This window comes from Lemur catta, chromosome 2 (genome assembly GCF_020740605.2).
Source record: "Lemur catta isolate mLemCat1 chromosome 2, mLemCat1.pri, whole genome shotgun sequence".
Lineage (NCBI taxonomy): Eukaryota > Metazoa > Chordata > Mammalia > Primates > Lemuridae > Lemur > Lemur catta.
The window spans coordinates 143,109,941-143,130,557 of NC_059129.1; the positions used below are offsets into that span (position 1 = coordinate 143,109,941).

The 20,617-nt window shown below is 34.0% G+C and overlaps 1 protein-coding gene across 6 annotated transcripts in view; it reads left to right on the plus strand.

The window, feature by feature from the left end:
* Positions 1-20,617, plus strand: part of QKI (QKI, KH domain containing RNA binding) — a 146,616-nt gene that overhangs the window by 27,682 nt on the left and 98,317 nt on the right. For all 6 annotated transcript variants that reach the window (XM_045544708.1, XM_045544709.1, XM_045544710.1 and 3 more), the window contains exon 2: positions 10,224-10,366. In XM_045544708.1, coding sequence (XP_045400664.1) covers positions 10,224-10,366 — 143 coding nt within the window. The remainder of the gene's footprint in view (positions 1-10,223; positions 10,367-20,617) is intronic.

Here is a 20,617-nt window from a genome sequence, read left to right on the forward strand (position 1 = left end):
ACTTCTTCAGAGTGTTGAGCAGAGAGAATATAATAGAAAACAGACTGACAGGGCAGTGGTGGAAGTAGGGAGACCAGTTAGGTAAAGATTAGGTGAGAAATGATTGGGGCTAGAACTGTGGTATAGGGGTTAAGGTGGTAAAAAATGAAATTGGGGATATATTCTGAAAGTTGAGTGTACAGTATTTGCTAGTGGGTAAGATACCAAGTGTGAGATTGGACTTGCCATTTTCTGAGATCAGGAGGAACAAGTTTTGGGGAAAGATTGAGATTTTGGTTTTGAATGTGTCAAGTAGATGCATTGAGAAAGCAGTTGGATATAGGTGTTTGTAGTTCAGGATAGAGGGTTGGTGTGTAATGTTCTTACCAGCGTTGCGGGATTGTTTTAGTAAATTTTTTAAATGATAGTATTTAGCTACCATTCTAATAAATTAAACTTTTATGGTCTCAAACAGTGTTACCTTTTGCATTTTGAAAACTTATTAAGCTTCTTTCCAAGGATGTTGTTATGTGATAGTATTAATAGAATGTATACTTTAAGAGGCAGTAACAGTGTAGATCTGCCAGTAGCATAACATTACTTAAATTTTCTGAATCTCCTTCTTTGTAAAGCAAACCAACTGGGGTTAAATTAAAGGAGATCATATTCCTTACATATTAAAATAATGTTTCAGTACCAATTACTTTGACATTTGAAGGCACTGCATAATATGTTGGTTACTCTTATTACAAACAAGATATTTTTGCTGAAGTTTTATTTTCCTTTCAAATTCAATCTTGATGCTTGCTGTAAAGGTCCTTTTGGAATATTGTATATACTTGACTGTTTGCTATAGCTTTAAAAAACCCCTCTTTTTAGCTGTTCCATAGTATGAGAGATTTCTCTTATATATGGGCTGCTGTAACATCTGTGGATGTCATTTGTCATGTATTTGTTTTTGTTTATGGAATTAAGGTGACTCTTGGATAAACTTGTGGTGCATAATTGCAGATCTCAGGTTTTTCCTTTATTGCACTTAGGTAGAATTTGGAATACAATTGAAAAGGATAATTAAAAATCAAAGAAATTATTACCAAGGAAAAGCAATTCAACCCTTCCCCTATTCAGACATAATGCCTACAAAATTTTGGGGAGGTCTGTTTGATTTTTACTCTGATTTACCAAATTCCTTTAAAAGCCCTGAGGGATTTGGAGCTTCAAAAAGGTAAAATGCATAGGGACAGACCTCTCCCCACTTCCCCAATAACAAATGTGTAGGAGCTTGGTTACATGAGGATTTGGTGCTTTACAAGGATGTCATTTAAAGTAAATTCTCGTGCCCAGTACTTTAAGACATTTTGGAATGTATGTGTAATTCTGACAGGAGTAGGATTGACTCTTCTGCAATTCTCAGTCCTTGTGTGTATACAGCCCTTGCCTCTGGGATAACAATACAGAAGGAGCACAAAATGGTGTTCTCCATAAGGAGAAAGGGAGACACACAGACTTAATTCATGGCATTTTAGAGCAAATAGAAGCCCTAAATTTGAGCTGATCTAACTTGCTCACTTCATAGATGAGAAAACTGACCCAGAAAGTTACATTCAAAGCTACACAGCTAAATGGTATGTAGGGAAGCAGGATTAAAATCCAGGTTGTGTAAACTGAAAGTCCCGCTTTTTTCCTTATCACATCCAGTTGTTATGAAAGATTCACTTTCTAAAGAAAGGTCATTGTTGCTCTTTCTCCACCTTCCTCAAGACAGGTTTAAAGTGCATGTGTTTTTTTAAGCAGTATCTATTAAAGAAAATCTAATCAAAATTTATTGATAAAATTTATGAAACATTTTGCAAAGAAAGTCATCTCTAGTTGAAGTTAACATTAGATCTTTGTATGTATTTTTTATTTTGGAGAACAGTAACTGATTTATTAGGCACTTACATTTAACAGTAAAAGCTTATAAATTTTAGGTGATTAGTAATGATTGCTTATTTTAAGAAAGCAAATATGTATAAATAAAATTTTAACTGTTATTTAAACTGTAGAAGGGATTATTTTGAATGATTTTGATTTCCTCAGTTTTATTTGTAAGCAAGTATTTTCTTTTTCTTTATTCATGGCTTTCATTCTTTACCACAGCTATTTTCCCATGCCCCCATTTGAATAAATAACTCCCAAGGCCAAAGCAAATACTTTTAAATTTTAATTCCTTATTTTCAAATATATTTAGGTTTATAGAAAAGTAGAAAAATAATATAGAGATTGATGTTAAAAACAACACGGTGTTAATAACATACTCATAATACAATTATGGAAGCCAGGAAATTAACATTGATATGGTACTATTCACTAATCTGTAAATCTTATTCAGATTTTTACGAGTTTTCCTACTTGTATTTTTTATGGTCCAGGATCCAATGCAGGATTCCACATTACATTTAGTAGTGATTCTCTTTTAGTTTCCTCCAATCTGTGACTGTTGCACATTCTTTCATGATCTTGACACTTCTTTAGAGTACTACTTATTTTGTGAAATGTTCTTTAATTTGGATTTTTCTGCTCTTTTTTCTAGATTAGATGCATTGTTGGCAAGAAAACCACACACAAACACTGTTGTGCCCATCTCAGTGCATAATGCTGTGGGGTGTATATTCATACTGGTGATATTAACTTTGATCACTTGGTTAAGGTGATGTCTGCCAGATTCTCCACTGCAGTTTCTCTTTTTCCTTAGCAATTAATAAATGTCTTATGGGGGAAAGACTCTGAAACTGTACAGATATCCCATATCTCATATTTTTGCTCACTAGTTTTAGCATCCATTGAATGATTTTTGCCTGCAATAACTATTACTAATTGGAATTCTATAAGAAAGATCTGTCCCTTGCCCCCCTTGTATTTATTTAACTATTAATATTTATATCAGTCTGGTCTCATGGGTGATAATCCATTACTATCATTATTCATATCACATGTCAAAACTTCTAAGAAATTTATTTTTGAAAAATTACTACAGTAAGATAATTAAAAATTAAAAGGCTCCTAAGAGTACGCTGTGAGAAATCTCTCTACTATTCCTATTATCTTGGGTACACAGTTCCAGTGCTGTGAGTTAATTTTTATTCTTTCAGAAATGTTAAAAGGATTGGGAAAAAGAGTTGTTAATAGTAATTGCTAGATTCTCAGGTATTACTTTTTACCTGCATTCTGATGATATCTACTGGGTTACTGTTGCATCATCTTCTGTTGTTCATTGACAAATGTTTCTTAACTAGTTCACCTTTAGATTTTAATACAGTGGCTGTTATATAGAGGTAAAGACTGGTTTCCCCTGAGTGTTATAAGAAACTAAATGACCAGAAGGCAACATTTTTTATTAAACGATACTTGGTATTTAATGTGTAAAACCAACCAGGTTTAAAAGTAACTAACTTCTTTTTTTGTTAAGTTGAAACAAAATTCAGTTTAAATGAGAAAGGTACCCCATTTTTGACATATAGTACCCCATTAAATAATTGATGTTTACTCTGTAAAAAATATTGTTTCTCTTCTGTTCTTTCTAATAGCCTATTTTACCTTCTGTGTATTCTAGCAGTATCCATTTATTCATTCAAGATGTCATTTTAGTAACCTAGTCCTGCAGTTCATTGACAAACTTGTGTTCTGTTAAAATGGAGTGAAAGAGAAGGGCTGCACAGACTTTTCTATACTCACTATTAAAACAGTGACCATGTTTGTCTACACTTATAGTACAGCCAGAAATAAATCAAAAGTTGGTTTATTTCATTTTTTTATTTCCATTTTCTAATTACCATTTCTTAAAATGAGTTTTAAAAGCTTCTTATTCCAGGAAATCCTCTGTGAAACTCTTAAGTAAAGCTAAAGCTGGTTGGACTAGCTGTGACCTTGGACCAATTCTTTAATTGCTGAGCATTAATTTGTTTCCTTTTTTCTTTTTGGGGAGGGGATGTAAAAAGGGTGTTGTAATATAGCCTCCTTCAGATTGTGGTCAAGATTAATTGATTCATGGAAAAATAATTAGATAAGTCTTTGTGGTTTATTTTTAGAGTTGGGAGTCAATGACTTGACTGTATCCTTAATTATATTATTTTTATATAGGGAATCCAATGCATGCAGCATTTTGACATGTAGTGATTTCTAACCTCCTAATAAGAATATCTTTACTATTTTCTGAGAAGTGATTATTGTAAAAAAAAAATTCATAAAGTAATGTAAAAGCTAAATAGTCCCTGTAAATCCATCTCCCAGAGGTGATTACTGCTAATAGTTGTTACATCTTTTTTGACTTCCTTATGTCTATCAAAAAACACATATATTTAAGTATAAATTGGAGATCATAAGATAGATGTTCTTTTCTGTAACCTATGAAAGAGCCTTTCCAAGAATGTGCAGTTTACTGTTAAACACCTTCCATAATACAGAACTGCTGCTGAGAACAGTCGAGAAAATGAACATTGCTATAAGGTCTTTGCTGTTTCACATTTGTGTATGTGACATTTACCAGAAGTTTTGCACAATTGTTAACTTTGGCAACATAAAGGAGGGTTATAATGTTGAATTTAATTTTGTGATTTTTAAAAATTACTTGCAATTCTGAAGTACAGAGTACAGTTGAACCCCCCAAATAAGGTTCTATCTAGAGAATTAATGATAGCTTGGTTTTTTTTCTTGCCAGTTTGAAAGCAGTTGTTTTGAAATTAAATCAGATTTAATTTATTTGGTTATTAGAATAAGCAGAATATATTTCACTAAATAGTATATAATCTCAAGTAACTTGCTTTTTAATTTATTTGCTATCTGTATCTTGTGAATGTGGCTTCTTAAAAAAAGCACAGTGAAGTTATATTTCATGGGTTTTCTCTACTCAGAATAACTTTAAAACTTTCCCTGTATTTAGTAAACCCTGAATTAAAGGTTTATTTTTTACAGAAGAGATTTTTGTTAACCCTAAGTACATAAGGGTACATGACAGCCACCTCTTGATGAAGTGGCAGTTGTGCTTTAGTTATAAATAGACTCCTAATGTTATTGTTTTAAGATTTAATGAGTATTTTATAAATAAAAACTAGTAATTTGTTAATTAACACCTAAAATAACTAAAACCTTACTTTGTTCTTTGCGTTAGTGTGCTACTTTAATGTCCAGCAAGAAGTCAAGATTGTAGATAGTGAGGAAATATTGGAGCCCATTTAAACTTCTGATGAAAACTGTCATTTTAACTTGACTTATAAAGTTTATGTGATGTGTATCAAAGTAGATATATGTTTATATATAATTGGATCTTATTTTACTGAATGAATTGATGGAAAATGCTAAATTTAAAAAATAAGGCAGTTATGGTCAATGATACTGTATAGCCTTTTCATTCCTTTCTGTGTTTTAGCTCCAGCTGTATTACAGTGATAAGGTAAAATTCTTTGGATTTAAATATGCTGCACAAATAAAAAGCAGATAGTTACCCAATTAAAAATATGTATCTATAACATCAGCATAGCTGGTTGAACAATTGCAATCAGCTCCCACAACACTGAGTGTAAGACATGGTTTATATAAAAAATTTTCAGTGTTTTTAAAAAATCTTTTAATTTGTATTGTTACAAATCCTGAAAATAATTTTTTTTTTTTTTTTTTTTTTTTTTTTTGAGACAGAGTGTCGCTTTGTTGCCCTGGCTAGAGTGAGTGCCGTGGGGTCAGCCTAGCTCACAGCAACCTCAAACTCATAGACTTAAGCAATCCTACTGCCTCAGCCTCCCAAGTAGCTGGTACTACAGGCATGCGCCACCATGCCCAGCTAATTTTTTTTTCTATATATATTTTTAGTTGACCAGATAATTTGTTTCTATTTTTAGTAGAGATGAGGTCTTGCTCTTGCTCAGGCTGGTCTCGAACTCCTGACCTCCAGCTATCCACCCGCCTCAGCCTCCCAGAGTGCTAGGATTACAGGCGTGAGCCACCGCGCCTGGCCCTGAAAATAATTTTTATGCATTTTGTTTTTGTATTTTAATTATAAGTCATTAATACTTTTGTTGTCTGTGATTGAGCTAGTAAATATTTTTCATATTTCATTTCCTAATTTTCATTTTCTTGCTTTACCTTTTTTGAAAAATTCTAAGCCAGAAAGTAAGATAAAGCTGTATTTTTTTCTTTACCTAGTAGTCGAACAACACAGTATTGGATTTATACACAGCCATAGCTATCTATCTATCTACATATTTTTGGAAATAACTGTTTAATTCCATAATTTAGATTTCTCAGCCTGCATTTTTCTATTCTCTAATTTCATGTTATCCTTAATTGTGATAGTCTACTTTTCCACGGAGTGGTTCATTTGTTAACTGAGTAACTTCATTTCTTAAAAGGATATTTGCAAAATTGTAAGGTAGCAGAGGGTGGGCTGCACCTATAATAATTAAAATACAATAGTAAAAGAATAGTGGTAATGGAAAAGCCAAAAGCAAAAATGAACTGAGGCTTATGAAATGTAAGAGATGATTTTAAAACTTTTTAGTGTAATCTGTAGTTGGATGAATTAAGGGGAAAGGAAAAGGCTTAAGGTAGGTGATGCAATATTACCAGATTGCCTAAGACAGAACTGTGCAGTGACTTAGGAACAGAACTGACTGACAGTTGAGCCTTGTTTGGAGAAGAAGAAAATACCAAGATAATTGAAGCAGAGAAATGTTAGGAGACAGTAAGTAATATAACTGAAACAAGTTTTCAGGCTTAAACAAAAATAGTTTTCAGCATACTATTTGGAAAAAAAAAAGTAAATTTAAGAAATACGGAAAATGGGAGGAATCTAAATGGCTGTAAAGGCGAATGAATAGTTCCCAAAGCTGAAAAATTTATATTCTAAACTTGACAGCACAACCTGTAGATTCTAAAACAGATTATTTTCTGTTTAAACTGGTAGATCCAGAGGGAGGCTCTGGTCCTAGAGTACTGTGAGATTTCATCAAGTAGTCCATAACGTGTGCCTGTATTTTGGTATCCAGGCTAGAGAAATGTGTATTCTGCAAAATTGCGCTCAGTTGGATTCCTGACTCAGAAACTAGTCATCACTAAAGAATGTCAGCTGATCAGTCTGAAGGGATATATGTAGTAAAAAATAACCAGGAATAAAAAAATTTAAATCGTTTGTTGGCGTCTAAATAAACAGTTGTGGAAGTATGGAATAGTTGAGACTTGTCTTGGCACCACCGTCAAAATGTCAGCAATGTTGTAATGTGCTTGCTAAGGAAGTAAAGGTATTCTTAAATAACACTGATGCAAGTGGAGGGTTCAGGACTAGAAGTTGACAGCCTCAGTCTGCATTACCCCATTGATGATTATGGAATGTTGCGTACAGTATGGGGTTTTACACTTTAAAGGGGACTCAGACATGTTGGAGTATATCTACACAAGTGGGAGGGTATGAAACCATTTCATATAGTTTAGAGAAGAGGAAACTTAGATATTATAGTTATAGAACTTTTCCAGGATTTGTGGAGCTGCTGAGTGGGGGCCAGTGGATGAAATTTTAGGAGAGCAGGTTTTGGTTCCCTAAAACAAACTTGTAACACTGAAGATCTTCAGAGATGTCTAAAACAAATTGTCTTGTTATTGGGGCTATTTAAATAAAAGATACCTGCCCGAATTGGTGGATATTATTGGGAGAATTTTTATACCACTAATTAAACAAATAGTCTGAACTTTTAGTTCTCTGAACCACTGCTGCAGGTTGATGAAAGTAGTGTGGAGGTGGGAGGACATTTGAGCATTATAATGTAATGTTTGATATAAGGAAACAGTATATACAGCATACTAGTTATGAAGCATTCCTTTGTTTCATGAAGGAACACCTGTGAATCCACCACTTACAATGAGAGGACTATAGCATTCCCCAAACCCATACCCATTGCGTATTTCTGAAATAGTTTGGCTATAATTACCAGCTTGCTAGGATAACATTAACAGAAGTTCTGATTGCCAGGACTTATGGAATGAAGTTTTGGAGATGTAACTTTTTAAAACATGGGGTTATGGGAGAAAATAATAAATGGGGTTCTTGCATATACTAAGATTGCAAACCAATGGATTCCACTGAGTCATTCAGTAAGCAACTTCTATAATCATATGAGGCACAGGCACAGAGAAGAAAAAGACTTGTCTAAATCACAGAGTTACTGTTAAAACTGGAATCAGAACTTGTTCTAACTTGAATATTGTAAATAATACATTAGAAAGTACTGATGATTTCCTACTTTTTTCCTATTGATAAAGATAGTATGCAGCTGGTCAGACTTATCACTGATGAAGATGGTAAAGTCTTTGAGGACCAGAACTGTGCCGTAGTCGTCTTTTCATTTCCATCAATACAGTCTTGCACATAATTTGTTAAGAAATTCAGGATTATATCTTAGAGACTGAAAAAAATTATGGTAGAAAGATTTCTTACCTATCTTTCCCATAATAGTAGGTGCAAACATCTGAAATAAATAGAATCCACCAGCATATTAAAAGAAAAATGCACTAAGACCAAGCATAATTTGTATCAATGAGTGCAAGAATAGTTCGATATTGAAAAATCTATTATTGTAAGTAATCACAGTAATATAATGGATCAAGGGGGTGAATAGTTTACCTTGTTCAAGGTAAATAAGTTTATTAAACTTAGAAAACCAAAAGAATCTGTTATAAATTATCAAAAGATTCAGATGACTAGATTAAAAAATATATAAATATATAAAATCAACAGCCTTCATATACAGACATCCAGTTAGATGATAAAATACATCTACCACTTAAGCTGTATTTCTATAAATATTTATCTGATTGTATTATAATGCATTTTTTTTAACTGATTAAGGTTTTATAACTAGGAAAGAGCACCTTTGATCATGCCTTTTTGCTGTGTTGGATTTTGTTTAACCAAAATTGATTTAAATAACTAGTTAGGAAAATTAAAGAGTCCATTTATATTTGATAGTTCTTAATATCAATATATTGAAATTTCATGTACAAAATATATTTTTAAAAAACACTTTATTTTTAAATACTAATGGATGCAAGCCTTCTCCCCAAGGAGGACACAATCTGTAGGATGGAGAAATAGTTACATAGGTATTCAGCTAACCTTAATAATGACAATCACTTATCAGACAGTAGGCTCCAGTGGACATGAGCCTATCTTCTAGTGTATAGTAGAAGCTTAATAAATAATTCTTGAAAGAATTTTCTTTATAGGACTTGTCATTAAAATAGAATTCTCCTACTTTTTCAAAAAAGGAGTATATTTATACCCAAGAACTGTAATATTGTTTTTTTTTTTCTATTAAAAGCTCATTGACTTTAGGGATTTCTGCTTTTCTTTTTTATCTTTCATTCATTAACTCAGTGTAGTTTGATCTTCATTAGTGTCTTTCCCTTGAAATGCCTATGATCGCCAGTGGCTTAGTGGTCAAATTCAAGGTACTATTTTTTGCTGTGTACTTTTCTAGTATTAGACACTGTTGATCACCCTGTCCTTGAATCTGTCATTTCTTAGCTTCGATGATACCTCTCTTCCCTGTTTCTCTGTCTACCTCCATTTCTTCTTGGTTTGGATCTTTTTTTCCTCACTCCGTGAATGTTGCTTTTCCTAAGGTTCATTGAGTTCTTCCTCCCTTTACCTTCTCTAAAACATCTCTTCTCATAGCTTTAAGAAATTTGTGTATCAAACTCAGACTTCTGCTGAACTATCTGTTGTCTATTGGATATCTCTGTTTGAATATTCCAAAGGTATCTAAAAAATATAACAAAGTGGTCAGTGTAAATCTTGTTCAGACAGATTAGTTCTGAAGCGTAAAAGAGGCTTTGGTACTAGTTTTGTCTCATAGATAGATATTCCTGTGATAGCTGTTTGAAGCTATCATTTGGAATGACTGGCCTCATTTAGTCATGGAAAAATTAGGTAAAGTAACAAGTCAATAGCATGTTGGTTAAGAGCTCAGATTCTGAAGTTAGTTTTGATAAGATACGTTATTGGATTGGTATAAATTTGATCTGTGGTAGAAATTAATTAAAGCTATAGTCCTGTTAAGCATGGGCTTAATCTAGAGAATGACAGCATACATAGATCAGTAGCTCCTTACTTGAGTTTTAACACTTTATCAATGAAATCCTTCCCTGCCCTCTTTTTCCCCCTTGGACTAGCAAGAATATTTTGTTTTGTCTAACACATTTAAAATTTTTACTTTTAACAGAAATTAGCAGAGTACGGAAAGACATGTACAATGACACATTAAATGGCAGTACAGAGAAAAGGAGTGCAGAGTTGCCTGATGCTGTGGGACCTATTGTTCAGTTACAAGAGAAACTTTATGTGCCTGTAAAAGAATACCCAGATGTAAGTATATTTTGTTGTTTTATTCAATTTTCTTCTGCTTCACATATTTTGGAAGAGATATATTTGGTGGTAAATACTTACGCATTATCAGCCACTTTTTTAAAAGTTCATGTGAGGAACTGGAGATGTAAATAATTGGGCATGTATAATTTAAAAAATTTCTTTCTAAATGTTTTCATTTGATTGCTGCTATGTCATTTTGGAAATGCATGGTATAGACTATTTTGGATTTCACAATGAGGCCAGGAACTATGGAGAGCGCTTTGGCCTAAGTATCAAAGAGCACTCACTACAAGTCTCTACTCATCTTTAATCTGACCTCAGAGAAGCCACAGCTTGGGCCACATCATCCTTTCTGTAAAATGAGGATGTTGGACTATGTTCCTTTTAGCTCTATAATTTTTATCAAAACTACTGTTTGTAATCTGAATTTTTTTCCCATCTTAGTCCGTTGCTCAACTGTTCTCTGTAAGCATCTTGTTGCAAACAGCCATCCTGTCCTATATCAGTTAATTTCTAAATAAATCCAGATTCTTTGCCTTTTGTTCCAAACCCCTATATGATATGGTTCATTCTATTTCTCTGACCTCATCTTAAATAATTTTCCCTCTTCTTCAGGACACTATAGCCACATTGGCCTTCTTTTGGCTTTTAGAACAAATCAAGTCTATTCCCAGCCCTAGGACCTTTATGTTAGTTGTACTCTTATCTCTACTGGCTGGCTTCTTGTCATTAAGAATTCAGCTTAAATATCACTTCAGAGAGGCCTCCCCTGACCTTATTTAAAAGCTAGCTGGCTACTCAATGTTTCACATAAGTCTCGTATTTTCTCTACGCTAGTACTTATCTGGTATGTTTCTGGTAATATTTGTTTATTTTTCATCTTCCCCTAGCAGAATATAAGGTACATAAAACAAGAACCTTGCCATTGTTATTCACTGTATCTCCCATAGTATTGGCACACAATAGGCCATTAAATAAATAAAGGAAAAATGGTGGCTTTTTGTTAGGTTTCAGAGGACTTTTCTTAAAGCAAAGGAGAGTTACTATTATGGTGTCAAAAATGTGATGTGTCTCTAAGATTCATTGGTTATATGGACAGAATACTAGTCTGCAAATGGGAAATAATGTCTTAAGATTAATTAATGGAACAAAGCTTTGGTATTTCACTATTTGCATTTCTAATACAATTTTCTTTAAAGCCTATACATTGCCTCTATTTTTGTAAATAATTTTGGTAGCAAATATACCAATAGTTTTGGATAATGTATGCAAAAGCAAAGTTCACTGGAAGATTACTGTGTAATACGAAGAATTAAAAGAATAGATGGAGAGCAAAACTTTCACGTAAAGCCAGGGACCGGGGCATCCCTGAGAACTTCAGCAGTAGGTAGGGGTTTGGGGACCTTTTCTGTCAAGAGCCTTGCCCATAACTGGGCATCATTGTCTCCCAGACTTTTATCTTCAAATTTCAGATTCTTGGACGAGAGAGTGTGTTTTGGGCCAATCTGCCGTGAGTAGGGGAAGTGAGGTGACTTACCATAACCTAGATATGACCACCATGGGCCCACCCTGGGCATAGGGATTATTCCTAGAAATGGGAAATTGTGATTTGGGCACCTGTCCCAATTGTCTGCTACTGTTTGGTGTTTTAGTATCCCCTAAAGGATATCAGCTTTCTCCTCTGCTTGTTTAAATCCTAAAGGATAAAGTTTTAGCAATAATCATTAACATAGAACATGTAGGATCATAAGACCTTAACAGAGAGAGAATATACCCTTGATCAGTCTGGTTCAATCTCTCCCTCCCTCTCCCTCTCCTTCTTCCTCCCTCCCTCTGTCTGTCTGTCTGTCTGTCTCTCTCTCTCCCCCCCTCCCCCTCTCCCTCTCCCAATACCCTATCCAGGGAAGGGATATTTATTCTGTGTTATTTGAAAGACATGTTCCATACAGTCTTCTGAGTCAGGGCTTGAGTCTAGAGGGCACTTTTTCACTATATTCCCTTCTTCCTTCTGCCAGTTGTGACTCATTGCTATGAAGCTATGGTTGCTGGCAGATGTGTTGGAGCGTAACATTGTCTAGATCAGTGGTTCTCAAAGCATGATCCCTGGATCATAGTATCTATACCTTCTGGAAACTTGTAAATGTTCAAGCTCTATACCAGACTAGTTGAATTAGAAACTCTGGATGGAAGGCCTAGCAATCTGCTCTTTTTACAAACCTTATAAGATGATTCTAATGCATTCTAAAGTTTGAAAATCACTACTCTAAATTTGTTTTTTGGTTTCTTTAGCTAGAATAAGCCACCCTAACAGTTAGATGATCTGATACATGGTCATTTTGCTAGGCATTGTTTCAGGATGTAGGTAAATGATGAACTAAACAGTGTCTCTTCTCTCTCATGAAGTGGGCATTTCAGTAGCAGAGACAGACAAATAGCAAATGAACACAAACTTTTAGGTGTAGTCAGTGCTATGGAGAAACATAAGGTAAGGTAAACAGATGAATGGTGATTGTGTGTGGTGGGAGATGTTCATTTTTAAGGGTAAGCAGGGAAGGAATTTCTTATAAGATGATGGGAATGGAGAGAAAGGAACAGAATGATGAGGAGGAAGGCAGGAAAACTATCTGTAGGAGAAACATCTCAGGCAGAGCGAACAGCAAGTGCAGTAGTATGCTTGGGAAGTGTGGGACGATGTGAGATTGAAGAGTTAGCAGAGAGGCAGTGTAGCGCACAGTGGGCAGAAGTATGAATTCAGACCTAGACTTTTGGCTACTTCTGCCACTTGTTTTGTGACCTTGGGCAAATTACTTTTCATTCCTGATCCTCGGTTTTCTCATTTCTGTAATGGAGATACTAAGTCTCTCACAAGGGTTATGAAGACTAAATGAGTTAATATGTGTAAAGCACTTGGAAAATGCCTTTATGCTGTGGGTTATAAGAATGTAAGCTCCATGAGGGCAGAAATTTTTTTATCTGTTTTTTTCAGTGCTTAGAATAGTGTGTGGCAAATGGTAGTTGTGTAATAAATATTTGTTGTGCATATTTGTATGAAACCTGTACTTTCAGATATTGTGAAACTTTTTTTTTCTTTAAACCTGTTGTGTTTTGCATTTGCACATAGCAAGTTACTTATTATAGTCAGTGTTAAGTTGGAGATAGTGTTTTGGACTTGCCTATGTAGAGTTCTGAAACTGATAAAAGAAGGCCTTAGAATTCAGTGTCTAAGAAATGAGGTAGTGCTGTATGATGCCCTTCACAATGTTTTTGAACCATTGGCTTAATGATGTGAGGATGAGAAGCTATTTATTATTAAGTAGCCCATTGAAAAGGTATTAAAATTTTTTTACAACATTTGTATTTATATTTATTACTAAAGTAGACTTTTATTTAATCTGTACTGTGTACCAAGCATATCCTGGGTGGGAATATTAATCCAATTGAAAACCTCTTAGATATAGTGAACTTAGTGGGATTTTTGAGTCAGATAGGCCTAATTTTGAATCCTGGCTTACCCTTTAGTGGCTGTATTTGTCAACAATTGCCACAATAATGCTCCATAATAAAACACTGTAAAACTTAGTGGTTTAAAATAATAAGCATTTATTTCCATACTCGTGGGTCTGTATATTGCCTGAACTTACGCTGGTTGAGGCTGGGCCTGGGCTGATCTAGACTACGTGGGGGTAGGTTTAAATCTTCTCTATTTATGTTCCTGCTAGGTCCCAGGCTAAATCAGGCAGTGGCTGCTCAGGGCATGCTGTTAATCATGGCTGATCACTGGAATGCCAGAGCCAAGCTAAATTGCATCAGCATGTGCAAGGCCTCTGTGGACATTGAGTATCTGGAGATATTTTTAGTTGACTAAACTTGGGAGGGATTACTACTGGCATCTAGTGAGTAGAGGCCAGGGATTCTGCTAAACATCCTACAATGCACAGGACAGCCCCCTACAACGAAGAATTACCAGCCCAAAATGTCAGTAGTGCTGAGGTTGAGAAACCCTGTTATTAGCTGTATCAAGTCACTCTGTCCACAGTGAGGGGGGGACTGGAATAAATATTTGCTGAAAATATTAATAGTTGAGATTATCACGTTGACTTTGAGCATAGGATTACTTTTTAGAATCTGATTCTTTGCTTATAAAGTCATAAGATCTACCTTACAGGATTGTTTGGAGAAGTAGAGATAACAAATGCATGGCACTTGATAGAGCAGACACTCAATATGGTTTGTGTGATCATGAATAAGAAAAAACATCTTATTCTTGAAGGAGCTCACAGTCTTGTATGAAAGATTAAACACAGTGTAGTAAATCATTTAAGACTATCATACGTTCATAGAAGGATAGTCGTGAAAGAAGATTAAAGTTATGTTTAGACCATCAAACTGGTAATTTGGTAGGTTAAATTATTAAGGACTTTTTTGAATATGCGGGTTCTTACAAATGATGCATGGATAGAGTTAACTCTGATTTATATAAGTAAAAAATGTTATTGTTTTGTCACCAAATTTGCCTTGTTACTAATTTTGAGTTGTTACTGTTTTCTTGGGATCTGCCAGAGTAGTAAATAAGTGACAAATATTGGCAAGGTCTTACTGTATGGGGTATTAATTGTGCTGTATATGCATGATCAGATTAGATTGTTAAACTGTTGACTTGGGACATGACTTGATGATTTAATTGCAGTGAGACTTTTTCTAAGGATTTTCTGTGAGTGTTACTGATTTTCTGATGTTTTTAAAATAGGCTTTAATTTTGAATAATAGCCTTGAAAAACATCTCTTGAGTCTCTAGGCCATCATCATGACACATATTGTCAGAGTTTGTGAGATGTGTAAGTGTCTTTTTAAATATTTTTTTTTCCAGCTTGTAGGATTCTAGCTGGGCAACCAGTTATTCATAATATTCTTTATAGTCTTAGAGTCATAAGCTATATTTATGGTGGTTCATGAATTATAAGTTCCATTTCTGTTTAATTTTCTGGGTTTGCAGAAAAAATTTGGCTAGTGATAGCTTCTGAGTTAGTATAGGGTTGTTTGGTATTTTCTTCTGTTTCTCAAGATTGTCATCTGCAGATTGGCTGTTGAGCAGGTGTTTGTTTTGGAGGGATTATAAGAAGAGAGAAGGGTCAATGCAGTTACTTATCTTTCATTAGGTCTTTGTTCCTTTGCCTGTTGCGGCTCTTACTGTGTTGAGGGATTAACAGTCTTGATATAAACTACTTTCATTTTTATTCTTCTAAATAACAAATGGATGTTAAATCAAAATTTAATGATCTGCAAAGTCTCCTTTTTCAGTGCCCACCTTAACCCTTGAATTTTGCCTAAATATGACCTTAATTATAAGTGAAAATATAACATTTTTAAAGTAAGATCTGCACACCTCTCTTTGATAGTTTGTGCAGGAAACTAAAGATAGTTTTCTAATAAGGTTAGTATATATTTTTATTGAGTGTAGTTGTGAAGTGGTTCAGATTACATATTAACTTGTTGGAGTTTTAATTTAGCAGGGTGATTTGATAATATAGACCATGTCTTTAAATTTTAGAAAGGGAAACTGTTATCCTTGACTTAGACATTCTACCAATTCAATTTAATGAAGGCCAATTTCATGATGTTTTTGTTTTGAAGTTTTCTTTTTATTTCACTCTGTGAGGGTATATTGAGGGCCTGATGTATACCATGTATTTAATAGGTTCTTTATGTTTTGGGAATATACTAAATTTCTTAGAATGTTAGTAGATACTATTCCAAAAAGAGTTTCAAGACAGTCTGAAAGCAATAGATTTTGTTTAGCTCTGATTTTTCCAAAGTTTAGCAATTTCTTTAATGAGCCTTCTCAGTTTTTAAAATGCGGGCAGTATCTTGTGTTGTAAGTAGCATTTTAATATTTAAAAGGAAGTACTGTTTAGAAGAACAAATGAAAAGATGGAGTTAGTTCCTAGGGAAGAATTATTTCTGGTAAGCAAATGTTTCCTAGGCTCAGTTGAGATAGATTAAATTAGATTAATTTTATCTAAAAAGAGTGTGTTAGGATCTGGTTTGTTAAATTATTGCTACAGAAGACCAGTCACATTGCTACAGTATCCCACCTCCATATTTCTAAGATTGTCACTGAAGTAACCAAAGGAATATAATATAAAAATTGGGGAGAAACCTGCTTCTTAGTGCTATCCATATTCTGGGAACATTGAGCTGTTACTGGTAAATATTAAAGGAAAACTTGAGATGCTGATCTATTGTCAGCCCAACTGGAGAGAGTAGTGTTTCCTGGAGCTGAGTGAAGCAGTTAATAATAGAACCATCATAATCCTAACCCTTTTCCTCCACAATTGGTAAGTGAAACTGGGTGTTTCAAAGGTTCAAAGGTTATAGCACTTGAGCTCTACCACCCATCTCAGTGCCTCTTTATAAATAGGTGAACTAAACGTATTTTGTAAGTGAACGAAATCATTTATGCCTTCTTTTGATTTCAGTTTGAGCAGAAAACTACCATAGTTTTTGAGAAAACCTACCTTGACTTTACCTTAGAGACATTGAAATTGAAGTTTTAAACTACTGTCCTTGGAAATAAATTCAGTTAATCATTTAATTGGGAAAACATATTTTATGTCTTAATAAACCCAGCCATTTAGAACAAAGTAGTTCATAAATAAATTGGATATTTCTTGAAATCAAGTTTTGACTACCATAGAAAACTGCTTTTCCCAAGTCCAAAATCAATGTCAGTAAGTAAGCAACCTGTCATGAACTTGACCATCTCCTTGTTTCATAGCGATATGATAATTTTTTTATTTGGTAAATAATTGAGCTGAAAATTTTTGATATATTGTTTGGGATTATAGAACAGTGATTGTTTTGATTAGTTTCTTGTCTTTTTACTTGTAAGGTTATATATAAACAGTATAAATTTGCCATGTCAAGGACAGATTAAAACAAACACTTGAAAAGTAATTAGAATGTGAAAACTAAAAAGGACATCTGAATATAAAATAGCAGAATTTTAGTATCTTTTATACTAGAAGTGTTTGTTTGTGGCCTATGCTAGGCAAAAGGGCACAGGAATATGTAAAGACATCATCCCATGATCCTTTAGTACCCATCCCATAATCTCATAGTACCATTATAACCATAATCCAGGTATGGAATAATGAGGACCTTCAGGGAATGGCAGTTGAAATGAAGAGAAGGAAACAGATTAACTGGTGGAACTCTTAAGATTTCTTCATCTTTTACATGTGGAGGCTAGGAATAAGGGAGAGCCTTGTGGGTGGTGCCATTCATTGGAAATAGAGAATACAGAAAGAGTAAAAGGTTTTATAATATGATATTGTAGGAGAACCAAGAGTAAGAGATGGTAAACTTACTGTATTAATAGGATATAATAATTAAAAGCCACTGTAAGCTGAGTTCATAATAATGTAGAATATTGAACAGTAGGTCAAATATGACTAAAATTTATGCCAAAAAACAGTTCACTATAAGAGCTGATTTAGTATTTTTTGAACAGTTTTGTGGGGCTGACAGTATTTATGTAGCAAAACTTAAGATGTCAGCTTCAAAAGCCTAATCTGTGATCAGAACTACACATTTCCTCTACTAGACCTCCTCTTCAGGGTATCACTTCAAACCCTGAAGAGGAGTCTAGGAGATGAAATGTGTAGACCATAGATTATATGAGTGAAAACTTTTATGTGATACTACTTTATTAACATGTTTCAATCACAAATATACTGTAACATCAGAAAAGAGAGAAAGAAAATTTGATTATTTGAATAAAGACTATTTTCCAGAATCAGTTATTGACGAGACTGTCCTTTCCCCATTGTGTATGCTTGGTGCCCTTGTCAAAGATTAGTTGACTAAATATGTGTAGATTTATTTCTGGACTTCTTTTTTCATTGATTTGTGCATCTGTTTTTATGCCAGTACCATATTGTTTTGAGTACTGTAGCTTTGTAATATAGTTTGAAATCAGGAAGTGTGATGCCTTCAGCTTCATTCTTTCTCAAGGTTGTTTTGGCTATTTGGTGTCTTTTGTGATTCCATATGAATTTTAGGATTCAAAAAAAAATTCTATGAAAAATGCCATTGGAATTTTGATAGTGATTGCATTGAATCTGTAGATTGCTTTGGGTAGTTTGGACATTTTGAGAACATTCTTCCAATCCATGAACGTGGGATATCTTTATTTATTTCTGTATTCAATTTCTTTGATCAGTGTTTTATAGTTTTCAGTGTACAGATATTTCAGCTCCTTGCTTAAATTTATTTCCAAATATTTAATATATTGTCCTTTTTGATGTTGTCATAAATGGGATTGCATCTTAATTTCTTTTTTGGATAGTTTATTGTTAATGTATAGATAGAACTGCTTTTTATATGTTGATTTTATATCCTGGAACTTTGCCAAATTTGTTTATTCTGACAGTTTTTTTGGTGGAGTCCTTAGGGTTTTCTACATATGAGATTGTGCCATCTGCAAACAGAGACGACTTTACTTCTTTCTTTCTGATTTGGGTGTCTTTTCTTTCTTTTTCTTGGCCTAATTACTTGGTCTAGAACTTTGATTACTGTGTTGAATAGAAGTGGTGAGGATGGGCATCCATGTCTTCCTCCAGTTCTTAGAGGAAAGACTTTCACCTTTTCACTGTTGAGTTATGATGTTAGCGGTGGCCTTGTCATACCTGGCCTTTATTATGTTGAGGTATATTCCTTCTATACCTAATTTGTTGAGAGTTTTTATGATGAAAGGATGTTAAATTTTGTCACATGCTTTTTCTGCATCTGTTGAGATGATCATATGATTTTTATCCTTCATTGTGTTAATTTAGTGTATCACATTTATTGATTTGCATATGTTGAACCATCTTTACATCCAGGGAAAAATCCCACTGGATCATGACATATGTATGATGCTTTTGATGTGCTTTCAATTCAGTTTGCCAGTACTTTGCTGAGGATTGTTGCATCTGTGTTCATGAAGGATATTGGCCTATAATTTTCTCATCTTTTTGTGCTCTTATCTGGCTTTGGTATGAGAGTAATGCTGATCTCATAAAATGAATTTGAAAGTGTTCTCTCCTGTTCAATTTTTTGGGAAAGTTTAAGAAGGATTTGTGTTAATTCTTTAAATGGGGGGATTTACCTGTTAAGCCATCTGGTACTGGGCTTTTCTTTATTGGGAGGTTTTTGAAAATAATTCAGTCTCCTTTCTGGTCATTGGTCTATTTAGATTTTCTCTTCATGATTCAGTATTGGTAGGTTGTATTTGCATGTTTTTCAGAATTTAACCATTTTTTCTAGTTTGTCCAATTTCTTGGTATATCATTATTTACAGTAGTTTTTATCATCTTACGATCATTTCTGCATTATTGGTTGTAAAATCTCATTGATTAGTTATTTTATTTATTAGAGTTCTGACTCTCTTCCTCTTTGTTGGTCTAGTCAGAAAACCAACTCTTAGTTTTGTTGACCTTTTCTATGTATTTCTAGTCTCTATTTTATTTATTTCTGCTTTAATCTATATTACTTCCTTCTGTTTAAGTCTGTAGCACCCAGTGTTTTCAGGCAGTCTCCCATTCAATTTTTTTTTTTAAATCTCAGGAAATTTTTACTATGAGAATGAGAAATCACTATATATAATTTCACTGCACAAATATTAATTTCTTCCTTGTGCTATACATTGTGTGAGGCACTGTGGATAAAACAACAAAACAAAACTAGGAGTTGGTTCTTGACTTCAAGGCATGACCCCCCCCAAGAGATGTACAGATCATTGCATACCATGTGGTAAGAGTGTAACTGGTGGTGGGTACACAGTGCTCTGCTGAGAGTCTCATTTCGGACCAGGGAAGCAGCTGACTCTAGGTATCAAAAAACACACAAGGAAATACAAAAAACACTTGAGCTCAATATTGTGGGATGAGGAGGAGTTTGGCGTGTTAGATGGGAAGGAAGGAGAAAGAAAGGTGTACACAGGGAACAAAAATTAAAAGTACGTGCTGTTTTTTTAGAGAAAAGTAAATTGATATGTGGCTAGAACACAGAGGTAGTAGCAAGAATAGACTAGAAAAGTAGTTTGGGATCTTTTAAAAGGCCCTGTGTATACGGTTTTACTCACAAATACTGTCTTATACTCTAAAAATATTGTCTGCTTTTGTCATAAAAATCTTACTGATTTTAATTGCCTTAATATTTTTAATTGGTTAAATTTTTTGTTTGTTTCATTGTTACTTAGCATCTGGA